The sequence below is a fragment of the Prosopis cineraria genome, unplaced genomic scaffold (genome assembly GCF_029017545.1).
Source record: "Prosopis cineraria cultivar Desert tree isolate PC_DT_omini unplaced genomic scaffold, ASM2901754v1 PC11, whole genome shotgun sequence".
Lineage (NCBI taxonomy): Eukaryota > Viridiplantae > Streptophyta > Magnoliopsida > Fabales > Fabaceae > Prosopis > Prosopis cineraria.
Window position 1 is genome coordinate 4,675,931 of NW_026555342.1, and position 17,955 is coordinate 4,693,885.

At 33.4% G+C, this 17,955-nt stretch overlaps 2 protein-coding genes across 2 annotated transcripts; one reads left to right on the forward strand and one right to left on the reverse strand.

Moving 5' to 3' along the window:
• Window positions 1-3,661: 3,661 nt before the first annotated feature.
• LOC129285669 (uncharacterized) lies at window positions 3,662-9,826 on the reverse strand. Its single transcript, XM_054921437.1, has 15 exons — window positions 9,687-9,826; window positions 9,370-9,556; window positions 7,995-9,216; window positions 7,503-7,754; window positions 7,303-7,363; window positions 7,100-7,210; window positions 6,813-7,015; window positions 6,379-6,429; window positions 6,155-6,215; window positions 5,786-6,061; window positions 4,824-4,895; window positions 4,608-4,691; window positions 4,177-4,391; window positions 3,968-4,031; window positions 3,662-3,825 (listed from the first exon to the last, which is right to left on the reverse strand). The coding sequence occupies exons 1-14, from the start codon at window positions 9,824-9,826 to the stop codon at window positions 3,994-3,996; spliced, it is 2,973 nt and encodes a 990-aa protein (XP_054777412.1). The 3' UTR covers window positions 3,662-3,825; window positions 3,968-3,993.
• A 6,170-nt stretch (window positions 9,827-15,996) lies between these two features.
• On the forward strand, window positions 15,997-17,915 carry LOC129285670 (replication protein A 70 kDa DNA-binding subunit B-like). Its single transcript, XM_054921438.1, has 8 exons — window positions 15,997-16,149; window positions 16,245-16,524; window positions 16,602-16,698; window positions 16,794-16,918; window positions 17,101-17,185; window positions 17,308-17,443; window positions 17,525-17,651; window positions 17,761-17,915. The coding sequence occupies exons 1-8, from the start codon at window positions 15,997-15,999 to the stop codon at window positions 17,913-17,915; spliced, it is 1,158 nt and encodes a 385-aa protein (XP_054777413.1).
• The last annotated feature ends 40 nt before the right edge of the window (window positions 17,916-17,955 follow it).

Here is a 17,955-nt window from a genome sequence, read left to right on the forward strand (position 1 = left end):
AATTATAATCCATAAAATAATTGAGACACTGGAAATCGAATAATTTAAACCTAACTCTGATGCCACATGTTAATTTTAGTATCTCAATTCATATAAATCAAATAAAATTCAAGCAAAGTGACGTGCGTGCCTAAAGAATTCATGGCTGATTGTGATACCTTAATTACCTTGAGTATATATAGACATACAACCTACTAGACTCCTATAATTTACAGAGAATTCAGAGATAATGGATAGAGTGAAAAAAAGTATCATATTTTAGTTATTGACCGATTGACTTATATAGATTAGATCAGCAAACTGCTTTAATAAATTAATGAATTAATTATCTCTCATTATCTTTGACCCAGTTGGTTAAGAGATAGTAAATAACTGATGGCTAGAGGGTTGTAAGTTAGGTCTTTGTCCATTGGGCTCACTTGTATGGTCTACCTATCATGATTCATGTAAGATCATAAAGACCAATTTAGTGGGGCTAATTAATTAATGTAAATCCATAAATATTTATAAATATTTCAACATTAATGAGTAAAATGGACCTCAAAATATTGCATGAAAAGAACCCTAGACTTTTAACTCTTAAAATGTGTAAAAAGGACTTTAAACTTTTAAATTCATAACAAATAAAATCACACTATTATCTCACCATGAACATCGTTGTTGTTTGCTTAGAGGGGCCTAGTCAAAATGCTAATATGACAATCCCTTATTGATGTGTTATTTTTAATTAGCACTACAGATCTTAAACTATTATCCGAGTAGCATCAGACCCTAAACTTTGAAATTCAAAGAAAATTACTCCCACTGTTTATGCATAGAGTGTTGACTATTATGTAAATTAAATTAGCCTCAATGTGGTTTGCTGCATTAAATGACTGCGGCAAACGACCTATAATTTTGTGAAATGACATTTTTTTACCCCTTTTTTTGTAATGTTTTCCAAATGATTAGTGTCTCATGTTTTTATATACTCTATAATTTTGATTTAGTCTCATTTTAAATAATATTTATTTATTTAATGGTGAAAACTTGGGATCCCATTTGAAAAAAAAATTTAAGTATTAGAGGATTTTACAGATAATAGATGTGAAAGCTGATAATTTTATCAACGGATTTCAAACTCAAATTAACTAGTTAATTAAAATCTTAAACTTTTTTTTCAAATGGGATCTTAATTTTTTACCATTAAATAAATAAATATTATTTAAAATAAGACTAAATTAGAGTTATAGAATATATGAAAGTATGAGATATCAATTGTTTGAAAAACATTGCAAAAAATATCATTTTATAAAATTATGGGTCATTTGCTGCGGCGAATGATACATTCATCAAGGTTGATGATGTTGAGGTTAATTTGATATACATAATAGTCAACATTCTACACATAAATTATGAGGATAATGTGCTTTGAATTTCAACGTTCAGAGACCAAGATGCTATTTGTGCAATAGTTTAAAGTTTTTGGCATTAATTAAAAATGAACATCAATAAGGGACTATCATATTAGATTTTGATTGGGCCTCATTGAATGAATAATAACAACGTTAATAATGAGTTAATAGTAAAATTTAATTTATCATGAATTTAAAAATTTATAATTTATTTTACATATTTTAAGAGTTTAGAGTCTATAATATTTTTTAAACATAACTTCAGAATTAATTTACTCATTAACCGTTGATTTTGTTTTCCCATCTACACTGAATGACATCTAATTAAGTCAACAAGCCAAAAAAGAGGTGGGGGACAAGTCAAAGATATAAATGACATCTAATTTTGTGAATTATATATTTAATTTTTTTTTATTTTTATTGTTTGAGAAATGCAAAGCGAGAAGTCATAACTCATAAATGAAATATGGACGAGGAAAAATAAGAGAAAGTGAGGAAAAACAAGAGAAATGTAGATAACAGGATGGGCACGGAGTCATTCATACATCTGCCCTCTTCAGTCAACTTCAAGCACTTGAGTCCCCATCCATCTAACCGAATCTACTCTGGTGAAACTAATTCTTTCTGGCAAAAAAAAAAAAAAAGAAATCAATCTAAGTTTAATTCTAAATTCGAGTGAAGCTTCGTTGTAAGAAATAATGACAATTGTAGGCTTCATAAATATATTAACCTCAATTTCAAACCTTTGAATAATTGAAATGCCTTTAATTATGACATAATTAATTAAACAAATGAAGAAATGGCTATAAACCATACTTCTTTATTTTTTTTAAAAATAGAACTTATTAAAATTTCACCACCATTTCTTCCTCCACGGAGAAGGTAAAAGGCTTTCGGAGTCCGAAATCCAAATCCAAAGTTGTCCGAAACCCAAATCCAAACTGCAAGTGCTTGTTTGGATAATATTTAGAATTAATTTTTGAAATTAAAATCATGATTTTATAAAAATATATTCAAACACTCATATTATATGTCATAATTAATTATAAATCTAAAATCATATTTTTTTAAATAATCCAAATACCCATCATACATACTAAAATTAATTATGAACTTAAAATCATAATTTTTTTTTAAAAATATCGAAACACCTCTATATATGTGAATATTAATTTTGAACCAAAAAATATTATTTGTAAAATAATTGATATGATTTTTGGATAAATTTTTAGAAAAGTATAATTGAAAATATAAATGAAAAAGTAGTTAATAATAGCTTATAAGATAACTGTAATTTCAGGTTTATAATTGATTTGACATGTATAGAAGTGTTTGGATATTTTTAAAAAAACTAGAGTTTTGGGTTCATAATTTATTTTGATATGTATAATAATTGTTTGGATATTTTTTTAAAAAACATGATTTTTGATTCATAATTAATTTTAACATGTACTAAGAATGTTTAGATATATTTTTACAAAACCATAATTTTACTTATTTTTAATTTTACTTTTCAATTGTGATTAAAATTAATTTTATAAATCAATTATATACCTCATAACATAATTAATTATATTTAAAATAATTATATTAATTAATTTTTTATAATTAATTATACTCAATTAAAATTTAAACAAACCCTTAGCGTTTAGCCCTAATGTTTTCGACTTTCATTGTGTTTTCCCTTACCCGATACGGCAGCGTTTCGTGCCCGCAAGATTATAGAGTGCTGAGGCTGACTTCCTTGATTCGGGCGTTGACCCAAGTTGATGCTTCTCCTTTTTTCTTGATCTACAGGAGTTTGTTTGTGATCTCTCAGAAGTGCTCTATCTATCTCAAAACGGTGGACTTCATCTATTCATCTCTGATTCAAACCAGGTATGATCACTCCTTAGTCTTCATTTTCCTTACGAGATTTTAATTAAAGCATTTGAATTCCCAGATTTTCTTTGCTGGCTCCCTTTTATTTTTCCATTTGAAATTGATTTACAAGCATGATTTCTACTAAGATGGACAACTCAGAAGCTCCATATTCAGAATCTTGTCCTCCACCCACTGGAAATATAATCACAAGAATGCTTGCACTGAAATTGTAAAATCTTCTTACATATTTCAATGCGATTCATTTCCCTACATAACCCCAACAATTCTGCTTTATTGGATGAATTTCTTGTAACATTCGCTGATAATACTTATGAAACTCGTATATTGGCTTTATTTTTATGCTAGAAAACTAGTTATAGAAACTCATGCCAGTTCTGGAGCGATGAAATATATTGACCTGTGCTTGTCACATTTCGACAAAGCAGAGTCGTCCAAAGAAGACAATGACTCAAGATCTGCCTTGGAGGCTGACTTGGTCCTCTCCTTTCCAACGAGAGTGAGAGTAGAATCTGGTACACTGGAGGCTCTTGTGCAAGGGTCACTTCTCCTGTAAGTGATTCCCGAGATAGTTTAAATACGATTCAGCTTACAAGTAAACACATTTTCTTCGGAACAGTAGACGCAAATTTTTTTTTGGGATAAACTTATATATAGACAGAGGTAGGTGGAATATAGTTATGCTTACATACCTGCTGTTTCTGATAGCAATGTGCTTTTACTCCTCGACGATCCTCATACTAGAAGGCTGCAACGCTGTAGATTTTAACCATGTGAAAGAATCAAGGGAAATCGTTGTGCTATTGCTATAATTTTAGCTTCTAAAAGGAAGAAAAAGAGGTTATGACATTCACACTGAAATAACAATCTATATTAAAATCAAAAATAGATATAGGATTACCTGGATGATAGCAAGTATCATCATCATCTACCCCAAATTGAGTCATTAACTCAACCTGATTATTCTTGGATGAATCTGTTAAACAGGAGCCTTGTGTGCAAGTGTGGTGACCACGATGGGCGATACTGTTAAGGGAAGGCTCCTCACCATCTCTCTGCAGTTGTATGGTAGGTAGATAATCCTGATATTTTCTGGGAGTACATCTTAAATATTCTCTGCATATAAATCACATACAGAATAAGCCAAAAGAAGCATATATATTATATATATGTATAAAATTTACCAAAGAAAATAGCTAGACAGCCATGACAATTTCTGTGAATGCATCGGAAATATTCTCTGCTTATAAACAACATGTAGCATACAACAAAACATGCACATATATAATTGGGAAGTAAATTGTGATTCGTGGAGAATTAAAGTGGTGATACCTTGGAAATTTGGCTCCAGGAATGTCCCAACAATATTCATCAAAAGACTCAGGCTTCTTTGTCCATTGGCTTGGTATCAATCTTCTGCTATTTAAGAATTGGATTTAGAAAAAACAACTATTTTGTTATAAGTCTGCAAGCCATTCATTTATATCCAATCTCTCATTGATGATATACTTCTTCATGATATATAATTAAGATGCATTTTTTTGGCACCTGGTGTTGTGTGCAGCCAAACGCCTTCTACAGCTCCTCCTAGCGTCATCAAATTCTGCCAGCTCGTGAAACCTGAAAAACATTTTGGAGAGTAATAGGCAGCCAGTGATGGCAAATTATGTACACATATGAATATGAATGAATTTGAATAACATCACATCTAGCGTTCATCTCAAGGCCGTGAGGATATTGGTCTTTCACTTTCCCATTCCTTCAAAATCGTCTTCTCTAGACATGTAGTAAGAGAGTTAAGGAACAAAGAGGGTTTACCTGTGCAGCTCAAATTGATGGATTAAAAATGACAGGAAAAGATAGAGTGTCTCTATGTGATACGTACATGCACCCTAATTAGGAATAACAAATGACACTTTTGTGATATCACAATTAACCAGTCTCCTCGTCAACTTTAGAGCAATAACGAGACTAAATTTGACAGCATTAATATCCTACCCTATGTTGGTTCAAAAAGTGGGTTTTTTTTTTTTTTTTTAACGAGACTAAATTTGACGGCATTAATATCCTACCCAATGTTGGTTCAAAAAGTGGTTTTTTTTCCCTTTTTTTTGGGGGGGGGGGGGTGGGAGGGTATCCTTCGTACCAAAGATTTTACCATCTTGTCTGTTTCTGAACCTTGCAAGGGAATTCTCAGCTTATGATTAACGCTATTCGATTAATTCATAAATAAAAAGCTTATTCATCTTTCCCACTAAGCTGCTGCTTAAAGATAGCAAAGAAATAAAATTGCGACCAGAACTCCCAACTCATAATTGACTGAAAAGATTAGCCTTCAATATGGCTAAATTGAAAAATATATAACTGGTTAAAGCTTCGATTCCTATTCCCAGTAGCCTTAACACTTAAAAGTACTCATTCATAACAAAAAGAATAAAGAAATGTAAATACTAACTAGTAATTCAGATTCACAAAGAAACTCTAGAGAGAATTAGGGTTTTGTGAACGACCTGCTACATTGTTGGCAAAACCTGTGTTGCAAGCCTGAAATTAGCACAGAACTAGCCTTGGTATGGAACTCACAGACCTTGTGGCGGCGATGGTAGCCCTTAGCCTCACTGAGATCAGTCTCACAACTGTCCACCTGACATGAAGGTTCCATTGATGATGATGACCCTCTCTGACTGCATAGGTCTCTCATCTTTCGTCCATCACCTCCTGAATTGTACCATTCATCCAAAGTATTTTCACCTTCAGATATTCTTTTTGACACTTGAAAAGTCATTCTGTCATACAATAATTCATGTCAGAGAAATACATATTTTTTTGAATAAGCTTCTGAATAGAGGAACAGAAAATTCAATTATGCACACATATACCTGCTGAGTCTGTCGGTATTTTGCTTTGGGTGCTCAAATAAAGGTTGTAATGGTGTCTTATCTGTTGTAATATATTTTAACAAGGTAAGAGAATCAAAGGAAAACAGGGATGTTATAGGTATGATGCCATCTTATTAAAGGAAATAAAAGATGTGGAGAAACTGCGTTAAACATATATTGGAATTCTCACAACTAGAGAGTTACAGCGGAAGATTTAAGGTTACCTCTCGCCATTGTTACATGATTTGAAGTAGAATCCCCTAGTCTCATGATAACTAAAAAAAAATACAAAATAGAGTCAGAAGAAAATAGATACGAGAGGGATTATTTTGACTAGCATGCAGGGGAACCCTCCTTGAGTGTAACAACTGTTTCCTGAATTAATCGTAAGCTAACCTAGTCCATAAGTTTCTATTTATAACCCACCTGTTATTTATCATAATTGAGATTAAATCCCTAAATTAATTCAATCAGCTGATTCAAGCCGCACTCAGGATATTTTATTATCCTTAATGATATTTTAAACTAGGATATTAGATTTAAATAAATTTCTATAAATATAAATATAATAAAATATCTAACAAAAGAGGTTATGACATTCACACTGAGAAAATTAAAATTAAATATATATATATATATATATAGTCTATAGAATTACCTGGACCATTGTCAATATCATCATCATCAATCCCATATTGAGTCATAATGTCAACCTGATTTTTCATCGACGAATTTGTTACACTAGAAGCCTGTGTGCAAGTGTGACATCCCTTGTAAGTGATTTCAACAAGGGTTGGGTCTTCTTCAGATTTCTGGAGTCGCTTTTCAGCAGAGCAACCTCCTTTGTCACAGTTGAAATCGCTGTGCATTGACACCCCAAAGGGTTAGCCGAGTGATGCATGATTATTGAAGTGATTTTTTTCCTGGTAATTAAAGTGGTGCTACCTTTCATTTTTGGACCCAAGAATTTCTTTTCGGCCACATGTTCTCCATTTGTACCCATCATCTAAAGTTTCTTCACCTTCAGATATTCTTTTAGACATTGAAAAAGTAATTCTGTCATGCAAGAATTCATATTGGAAAAATACACATTTTTGGTTCAAGCTTCTGAATAGAGTTACACAAAATTCAGTTTTGCATATATATACCCGCTGATTCTGTCAGCATTTTGCTTCGGATGCTCAAATAAAGGGAGTAATGGCCTCTTATCTGTTGTGATATATTGAACAAGGCAAGGGAATTAAGGGAAATAGGAATGCTATAGGTATAATGTCAGCTTATTAAAGGAAGTAAAAGAGATCATAACATTCACATCGAGAAAATTAAAATTATAAAAGCATAGAATTACCTGCACCATCATCAATATCATCATCTATACCGAATTGAGTCATTATGTCAATCTGATTATCAATTAATGAAAAGATGCAATCAAACTTGGATGGCCGGCATGATATTCCCCATTCTTCTTTGCTCCATTGCAGTGTGTCACACCACTTGGTTTCTCCTTTAATGAGCTTCAGATTTTGGCTTGACAGTTCCTTCTTAGAAAGGCTTTGGAGCTTTGGGCAATCATAAATTGCCATTTTTTCCAAGTTTAGACCTAAGTGATATCCATTGGAAATGGTGATCAACTCAGGAAGATGGAGAAGCATTATCTTGCTCAGTTTAGGGAGGAAAATCTGTCCTTTACATCTAAATGATCCATCACTTATCAAGGAGGTTACTTTGGGACAATCCTTGACGATAACCTCCTTCAAAAGTGAAAGATTTCCCAAAAAGTCCATGGTGAAGACAATTTTTAACTCAGGGCAATTTTGCAATACTAAAGACTTCAGCATACCAAAAAAGCTGCGAGGTGGCGTCGGCCCTTCCCATATGCTTCTTAAACTCCTCATGTGCGACACGTGTAAATATAGCAAGTGTGAGAAAGTATCATCACCACTATTTGATTGTCTTGCATCAACAACTGTTTGCATTTCTCTGCATTCTGCCAAAATAAATACACGCAACTGTTCTAAATTCATCATTTTAAATTCCGATAGATTCTGGATTGTCTTATGTCTGTCCAGAAATAAGGCCTTGCTGTGCCCAACTAGCCTTTTAATTTCATAAGGAACGCCATCACCATTCACAAACTTCAAGCTACAACCACTCTCTTTAAATTTTGCCTCACATGTGGATGGTGTGCTTGATATGATCCTTTGCATATGCCTACCAACAATAAATCTAAAATCAACCTCAAAGACACTGTCAGGTATGAACTTCAAAAGTTCTAGATGTGGGATATATAAGCTAAGAGTCAGCAAATGCCCTAATCCCAATATTTCTGGAAGAATGTCTCGTACATTCTCATACCACTGCTCATCATCAGGGTTTACATCAATACTTAAATGGTTCAGCCCCTTAAGTTTTGAGATTACCTCGGATGGAATAATTGTTGACTGTGTATATCGCTTGTTTTTCTTGCCACGATATTCATAGAAGCAAATGAACAAGCTTTGAAGATTCGTCAACTCTTGCATCTCTTTTGGCATATGGGTGATTTGAGTTCCATCAAGATCAAGCTTTTCAAGTTTCTTCAATTTCCCAATCTTTGGCGATAATTTCATGAAGCATTTACAACCTTTCATATATAGTGCAATGAGCTGCTCCAACTCAAACAGAGAATCTGGTAGTTCTCGTACGCTAGTGTAAGATAAGTCCAAGATACAAAGTAAGGGCATCTTAAAGAAAAACATATTTGGAATTCTTGTTAGATCAGCATTTCCCTGAAGCAATAAAACTTTGAGTTCAGGGCAGTTTGGTGACAAAGGCAGCTCAGACAGTTTATTGTTTGCAAGTTCCATATGTACAACACTATGCCAGAGCTCATCATTTGGCGGCTCAGTCAATCCCAACCCAGATTTTTTCATGAACCAAGGGGTCATGGTATTCAGTGAATGCAAAATAGCATGTATGTCTTCTGGCAACTTGACATACTTATCATTTAATTGATTGTTTAGTAAGATAAAGCGTTCTACAAGCTCTCTCAACTTATGCACAGCTTCTTGATCATCTGTTAACTGATGAGAAATCCAACAATGCATTAATTCATCAGAGAACTTCCCAGTTTTGATATCTGGGATGAATAAGCAACTCATTAGGCAATGCTTTAGCATTTGATTCATATCATTCCAGATGAAGTTTATGAATGTAGTTACCATAACTTTGCTTACCCCCTGAATGCATATACCAGGGTTAAGGAAACGCAACTTGTGGAGTGCAAGTTTCCAAAGCTTGACATCTTCCTCGTTCTTCAACGACTTTGCCACAAGGACAGTGGCCAAAAAATCCCACCACATTCTTGAACTATACGCATTGCAATTTTCTGGATGACACTGGATGAAAAAACCAGCTTTTTGCCTACATTTTGACAAAAGACTTTCATGGCAACAAATGATCCTTTGTTCTGATTGTCAGATCCATTGCACTTGTTTTTCATCATTTGCCTGCTTTTGAAATTCAGTTGTGACCAACACCATGACTGGCATACATGTGTCTGCAGGCAAACTCACTTTTCGCAGATCTATAGTCTTCTGACCATCCCCATCCAACAAAATCACTACATATTTTTCGTAGATCATACTTGGGAGAATAGTCTCCCTGGACTTTAGAAGCTGAAGCTGTTGACATATATGTGGTCCAACAAGGACCTCTACTTTTGTCCTTGGCTTTTATATAATGACACATCAATCCACAAGATTCCATGGATGACTTCATTAAAACGAGGCATTTTCTCCATATCCTTTAGAGCTACTTTCATTTTTCTGAAAACTTCTCTTCGTTCAGGATTATTTCTGGTACAAAACATGACACGGTGAATGTTGAGAGCATGATCTTCCCCAGAAAGTAGGATTTGAACCAATTGATTTATAGCAAGATCAGCAGCTAAATTGAGAATGGCATCTGGTATCTTATTATGATCAAACATGGAACTACCTCCTGCTTCTGTCTCAATCTCCATCATCATTTCTATCGGCACAAGTCCTTCCAAATAATGAAGCGGGTCCTCCTGGATTAGACTGTATTTTTCTGCTACTGAATCATGAGCATTTGAAAGTCGATGAATCCAAGTCTTAAGTTTGCTATCATGCACTGTTCTCGTAGGATAACTCAACCAGAGGCTGACAACATCTCTTATTCTGTCTAGCCTCAACAGTTTTTTCTTCTGCTCCCTCATGAAATTTGAAAGCTTTCTGGGCAATGGAGGCGATTTGATGATGCCGTAGGACATCTCATCTAAATCCATCTGATCATGAAATCTAACCTCCATAGGACCTCAAAAATGAAGTGTTGTGTTTTCCTGCGAAATGATTCCATTAATTAGAACTCCCAAGGAATATTTTTGAAGAACAAACCTAATCTTTTAGTCAACTTCCTTACCGCATAGAATATCTTATAAGAACAAGGACCAAATAATTTTTCAAGCCTCTTTTAATTTTCAGGTTCCCACCTTTATCTCACCAAAATTAAGGAGAGGTAGTTAAGTTATTAATTTTGTGTGAAAAAATAAACTCTCACTTTCACCTATATTTAAATGAAAAAATTTTAAATTTATATTACATTCACTCTTAATAATTTTAAATAAGGATAATATTGAAAAAAATATAATTAATACCTCATGATTTTTTTTTCATTATAAAGAAAACATGCCTCCTTAATTAGTACCAAGTGCTTCATTTTTTTTCCCCTCAAACGTGATGACAAATTTTATTATTAAAGATCAATTTTCAGTAGTGCCATTAACCTTTTCATTAATGGACAAAGTCACAAAACTTGAGTGCATGTTTGAAATCTCTTTAATATGCAGGGATTAAAGCCATAAGGAACTTTTCTCCAGCTACTCGTGTCTTTTGGAGTCCTGAATCTGTTGAAGCTGGTCAGAAGATTGCTGCCCTTGTCCAAGCTTACTCTCCTAAATGAACTCCATGATGATCGGCCTCTTTTTATGTTTATTTTTGTTTTTAGGCCCATGATATGTGAATTAAAAGAACTGGTTATCTTCTTTAGGACTTATGTTGTCCTACTTCAATAGTCAACTAATATTTTCTCATCTTCTATTTTCTGGCTCCACTTTTGTAATTATCCATGCTGTTTCTTTTATATTATGTGGACGATTCCGATTCTCTTATGGTGGGAATATTTAGTGTTGATATGAAGAAGTTGTGGCAGTGTTTCACTTTTCTCTTTCTTCTACTATATTGTGCTTTTTAGTCTTTTATTTACTCCCATGTCCAGCATATAATTATCCCAAACATTGCAAAGCAACGCTTCAATTGCTCCTTTTTCACCTTAATTTTCAGTCTTCAAGTTTCATATTTTTCCTGTGTCATTAATTTCATTTTTCATCTAAATTTTAATGACCACTTTAATTGTGTGCCTTAATATACAATATGAAGTTAATGAAATGCCTTACGTATAATATTTTGCGTCATACTCATTTACTTCTAGAAGTCTTTATATGATTATATTAGGCAAATGCATTTAGTATACTTTTATATGCTTTTAAAATAAATATTTTATCAAAATATTTAATTAAACAAGATAGTCTTTTCAAATTTTGACGTAGACCTTTTGTTCATCTTACTGATAAACTTTTTCTTCACATTTTGAGAGAATTTTTACATTAAATAATTATCACATTTTTAATTGGTAAGGGTCACTAAAATCTTTTATTTTTTGTTATACCCACTGACGGTTATAATTATTGACAAGGGCCACCAAGATGTCTTTTTTTTTAATGTTTTTCTAACTATTTCTAAACTATCAATTCTTTTGTTTGGATTGATATACAAGATAAAGCGAATCAAACAATTTTATTATTTGGCAATTTTGTATTCCATTCTTTTTAGGACTGTTTAATGCCTGTCATTTTCGTCAAAGGCCACCAAGGTGTTTTATTTTAAATTTTTTTTTCTTGCTTTTTGTTTAGCTGAATACTTATGGAGTTTTTAATTTTTCATTTTACATTTATGGAGTCTCGATTTCAATGATTCAATTTAATTGTCTTCATTTTTGTTCAGATGAATAGTTATTTCATTTAATGAAGTTGTCTATCTGTCAGTAAAATTAATTTTCCCATATCACCACTGTTTGGGATACTCATTGCTACGCGCTGCTTCTTCTTGCCTATTTTCTGATCACCACTGTCATTAGTAGACATTCTTTCTAATCACATTAATAACATTGGAAAAGCATTTGTCATTGCCGTCTAACTCTTGTACGTTAACCAAAGCAAGGTCAACATCTGATTAATTGATCAGCATAATGATTTTTGTTCTCTACACTTCACTGTCATTCTCCCGTCTCATATGCCTCGGTTTTATTTTCATTTCCCATTATAACCTTCTCTTCAGCTGACCCAGACAATTAATTTCACTCGAATTTTTGTCGGATTCATTTTATCTTTCTCTCACCTCTCTATATATATTTCTCATATCGTCTAATATATCTGCTCATCACATCCATTCATCGTTATATCATCATTTCATTTTAAATGCTAAATGGCTAATCCTGGTTACTCATTTCTTGATGCCATACGTCCCGGTATTGATGGCTGGAGAATTTGCGTGCGTGTGGCTCGTGTCTTTGTCCATAGCTACCCATACGCAGGTCATTTCTGGCATGGTTTCTTCAGGAGACTTCGCTCCCTAGATTTTGTCCTTATTGACCACAAGGTTTATGTTAAAGTCTCTTCATTTTTCATTATGTTCACTATTCATTTGAGCTTTCTTTCCAGTATCATCACTTGCAGGAACCTTTTTTATGTTGTTTCATATCTCAGGGGAATCGCATGCGCGCTGTCATCAGTCAAGAACGCCTTGTGGAACGTTTCCTCAACTTGATAACTGAGGGCAACTGTTATCTCATTACTAACTTTGATGTTGCATATTGGGGAGATGAGGTGCACCATCAGTACCAAATTCGTTTTCATTCCAGGACCACTATTGAGGAATGTCGTACTGCACTTCCAAATTACTGCTTCAAGTTTGTTAACATTGGATACTTGAAGCGAAGCTTTACACTTGAGAGACAATGCTTCGGTTGTCCTTTATTATCAATGCATTTTGCTTCTATTCGCAGTATCAGTTTTTTTCCTCAACCTTTCATTTATGCAATTTATCAGCCCCTTACATTATCTTTTCATCATTTCCTGCACGCGTACACCTTAATCTTATTATTGATCTTTATATTTTACAATAGATGTGTATGGAAAGCTGATTCAAATTCATCCTTTAGAATTGGTTTGGAAGGCTGCAGACTTAACTTACCAGCTTATCCTAACCGTGCAAAATCCACAGTAACCTGACTTCTTTTACTTTTATATCATTTATTGCTTAAGCATTGTTTCTTGTCTAACTTTAAGATGCTATATCTAGGCTTGAGCAAATTAAGTGCTACTTGTATGGAGAGAGTGCCATGGTTGCAGCTCACGAGTTCAAGTATCACCTCAACAAGGATCCACTAATAGTTATTATCCTCTTTGCTCTTGAAACTGTTCATGGAAGTGAGTGTATCATCAATTTGACATTTTGCCTAGCCTTCACTTCCTGTGTTGCTTATCTGCTTGTCATATGTGTCAGCTGAAATTGTATTGACAAGCTTTTCAACTGCTACGAGAGTTATCTTTGACCCTCACATGGAAGAATTTTCTGAGTACAAGATGGCCATGACAACTAATACTCTAGCATCTGCATGAAGAACTATGTACAACAGACACTGAATGAATGTCTTTTGTTTTCTTTTTGGGCATTGGCTTCATCCACAGATCACTTTTGGACTTTTTGATATGTAGCTCAATAGTATAGACTATAGAGCTCTTTGTCAAAATCTACTTTACCTTGTCTGTTGTACCTATTTGTGGATTTCTACCAAATGATGTTAATATAATTAATGACAGCTTATTCCTCTATGGTCTTCATTGTATTGTATACTCTTTGGATGTTTGATTTCTTTCTGGCATTTTATTCTTAGTCACCACTTCCTTGTGGAATATAATGTTAAGGTCCTAGAATTTATATTTCATCATTTAATTGAATATTAAGTGTATACCTTACAAAAAATCTTTAACATGACAGCTTTGACATAAACACTTGTCATTATTTCAGCCAATATGAATGTATACAGCAAAGACCCTCTACAAAGATCTTCTTTCTTTCGTCCTTTTCTTATTTTGTACTTCAGTTGCACCCAAAACTTTAAGGCCTCCTTCAACTTGCATTAATAATATTAATTTCCATTACAAATATTTATTTTCTCTTCTAATTCCTTCCAGTATCCTTTTGTTGCAACTTTGAAAGGAATGTAATTAAATGCTTCCTATTTAAAAACATTAATGTTTACTGCATCTAAAATGTCACTTGCACATTATACATTATTTCTGCAATTTCACTCCTAAAAATGGATATCAGTCCTCTTCATTTTCGTCAGATTTCCATCTTAACCATTTGTATTTTTAATTCTTCCTCAACTTAACAATCAATTTATAGTTATTTCATCATGATGCTCCTTTGGATGTCAAGTTATTGAACATCATGACAACTAAATTTAATAACACCATATTTGAACTGAATTATGTATACACCTAGATATGACAGCACACGTAACTTCTCAGCATACTGTTTTCTACACAAACTATAAGTAAATGATATTTATTCTCAATACCTGTGCTTTTTTTAGTGTCTTATTTTACTTTATTTGCCCATCATTTCTTTTTTTAAACAAATCTTTTTTAAATAAATTAGATTGTGCCATTATACTTCAACTATACTTCTCACTTTCCAACTAACTAAAGTTCTTTTGTGTTTGCAATTTTATTTGTTTCTGTTTCAAACCAACTAAACAGTCCATTTTGAATTTATCATCCCATCCTTAGTCACAAATATATTCCACTCCATAATCAATCCTCTCTTCTCAGCCTTATCAACTATCACTTCACCTCCACCTCTGCACAACCAGTCTCATCATTCCTACTGACATTGCTTCATAATTTAGCCGCCTATAAGTCTCTATTATGTTTACCTTGTAAGCTTCTTTCAGAGGTCCTGCTAAGCAAGACGGCTAAACTTCACTTCTTCTCAGTACACAATCCACTGTAATGCCTTTTTCAATCAGTAACTTATTTCTTCAGTAGCAGAGGGCACATTCTCAAATGTCTGAATCATTGCATTAGTTCTTGGAATTACACCAAATCAACTTTTATTTCTAATTACTACACCAAGCTACTAAATTTTATATTCTTTTAAAAACAAATTACTCTTCTGAAGTCTTGAATCCCAGTATTTTTGTCTTCTCCAAATGTGCAGCATGTTCATCCTCTTTCATGTCCACATGTACAATAGCTTTCATTAATGAATTCAAAATTATCTGTGCTTTCACATTTTTCATCCTTCCCGCCTACCCAATTTATGTTGTTACTCCTTTCCAATCAACTAAATCATGTAGCAGCGCCAACTTTTCAAACATGCTATCAAAACTTTCAGTTTTACCGCACATTTTTCACCTACTACAATCCACTACTGCCTCCTGACCTTCTCATTTGTTCTTCAGTTCTGCCTATATATATCAGCTCCTGATTCCTTATTTCTCTACCTCTCAAGAATCAATTTCTATCTTTACTTGTAATTGCTTTTTGTTCTGCTATATCCTTCTGTGATTCCTAAGTTTTATTTTATACACTTACTTTCCAAAGTCATTTCTTTCTTCCTCTCATGAAGAAATATTCATGCACCATTTTATGAAATTATTTATTCGCTAATTCAATTCTCTGATGCCTTCTTTTATGCAGTTTCAGTATAATTACCATGGCTACTGAGGACTATGAACTGGTCAAGACTATTGATGACACTAAAGAAGCTTCCTCCCTTATTGTTAGAGTGATTAGGAAGTGGTGCCAGCTCTATAAGAGTCCCCCTCATCATTTAGCATGTATTATGTTCGTTTTTATAGATGAAGAGGTAAGATTAAATGTTTTATCTTTCATGCTTTATTGTCCTATCTTTCTGAATTTAATATCTTCTCCATTCCTCATTCAAGTATCTATCATGAACAGGGCAATAAGATACATGCTGAAGTCACAAACAAACAACTTCATGAGCAGTATAAGCGAGAGCCATCTGAAGGAGACATCATTTACATTGAAAATTTCACAATTTCACCTAACACATGGCCTTATAGACCCACATCTCATCCATGGAGGCTGCAGTTCCATCCTAACACTTACATTAGACCTCATGATGCTGAGCTTCCACGCAATTCATTCAACTTTGTCTGTTTTACAAAACTTCACGAGGACATGAAAAAAAAAGAACTTAACACTGAAGTTCTTATTGGTTTGCTTCTTTTTACCTTTCAATATTATCGTTTTCATTTCATTGAAACAACTAAACTGCTATTTTCCTCCCTACAGATGTCATTGGCTTTTTGAAATCATTTGGTGATCTGATAGACTCAAGGACAGATAATGCAGCACAAAATCGTTTAAGCTATACTTTAGCAGATGAAGAGTAGACTATCACATATTTCTCTATACCTATATTTTGCTTTTAACCCTATTATGCATGTGCCTTAGTTTCTTTCTTTCATTAATATTTGTATCCAGGGATGTCACTGTTAACTGCTTATTATGGGGAGAGACTGCAACACAAACATATTGGGCCAAGCAGGATGACATGGACCCACCAATTATTGTATTGATGCAATTTGCTAGGATCAGTGTGAAAAATGGTTTTGCACGCCTTAACTTTCCTTACTCTCTTATTTATTTAGCTTCTCATCAGTTCTTTACTTTTATGATCTATACTTTTTAGTCCATCTATGAAATGTCTTCCAAGTGCTTCTGCTATTTCTTATCTTTGCTGTGCTATTTCTATATGATTCCTTTATTGATTAATATAAATTTTAACTAGGAATTTTGCAACTGTCAAACTCCTACACTGCTACTAGGATCACCTTTAACCCTGACATTCCAGAGGCAAAGGACCTACTTGAAAGGTGTAATGCCTTTCATTCTGCTGTTATTATTTCTAACTACAATATAATAATGCTCTCCATTCTAATAACAGCAACAACAAGAATAATAATTAATTGAATTGAAATGTTTCCATATTGTATAGGCTTCAACAGTCAACAAACACATCATCTCTTAGCTTTACACAAACAATTCAGTGTGAAACAAGTCAAAATTCTTCCCTTTCACTTCTACAATTTCCTGACAGATTCCCAATATCACATATTGCTCATATTGACGAGGTTATATTTCTTTTGCTACTAACTTTCCTACTATCTTGTACTTCCATCTTTATCAACTTCTTACTAATTCATAATATCTAGGAAAAGGAATTTCTGATTAAGGGAACCATCAAGAAACTACAAACAGGAAATGGTTGGACTTATGATGGTTGTGACATCTGCACCAGTAAACCAATGGAGCAAAACAATAAACAATTTTGCAATATCTGTAATCGGAGCATAACCAATATTAGCCCAAAGTAGAAGAGCAACATTTCAACCTTTATATACTATTGCTGTAAACCGAACTTTCCTAACAACTCTTTTTCATTTAACAGATTTCGAATCCACTACACCATCTCTGATGCCTCTGGATATATATCAGTTGTCTTCTTTGATAGACATGCTGTGGAACTACTCTACAACCGCTACTGTTCTAAAAAATGAATTGATAGAGGTTGATCTCATACACATTACAATCTTTGTCCTTTAATTTAGTGTTACTGATTTCTTCCAACAGCTTTACTTTTTCC

Bases quoted from the DNA above. Each gene is read 5' to 3' on its own strand.
- LOC129285670 (XM_054921438.1), top strand. From the start codon at position 15,997: ATGGCTACTGAGGACTATGAACTGGTCAAGACTATTGATGACACTAAA. The intron at 16,525-16,601 runs GTTTGCTTCTTT...TCCTCCCTACAG, and splicing joins TAACACTGAAGTTCTTATTG to ATGTCATTGGCTTTTTGAAA. The intron at 17,186-17,307 runs GTGTAATGCCTT...CATATTGTATAG, and splicing joins GCAAAGGACCTACTTGAAAG to GCTTCAACAGTCAACAAACA.
- LOC129285669 (XM_054921437.1), bottom strand. From the start codon at position 9,826: ATGTCAACAGCTTCAGCTTCTAAAGTCCAGGGAGACTATTCTCCCAAG. The intron at 7,364-7,502 runs GTAATTCTATGC...ATATCACAACAG, and splicing joins TGATATTGATGATGGTGCAG to ATAAGAGGCCATTACTCCCT. The intron at 4,896-5,785 runs GTCGTTCACAAA...AATGTTTTTCAG, and splicing joins TTTTGCCAACAATGTAGCAG to GTTTCACGAGCTGGCAGAAT.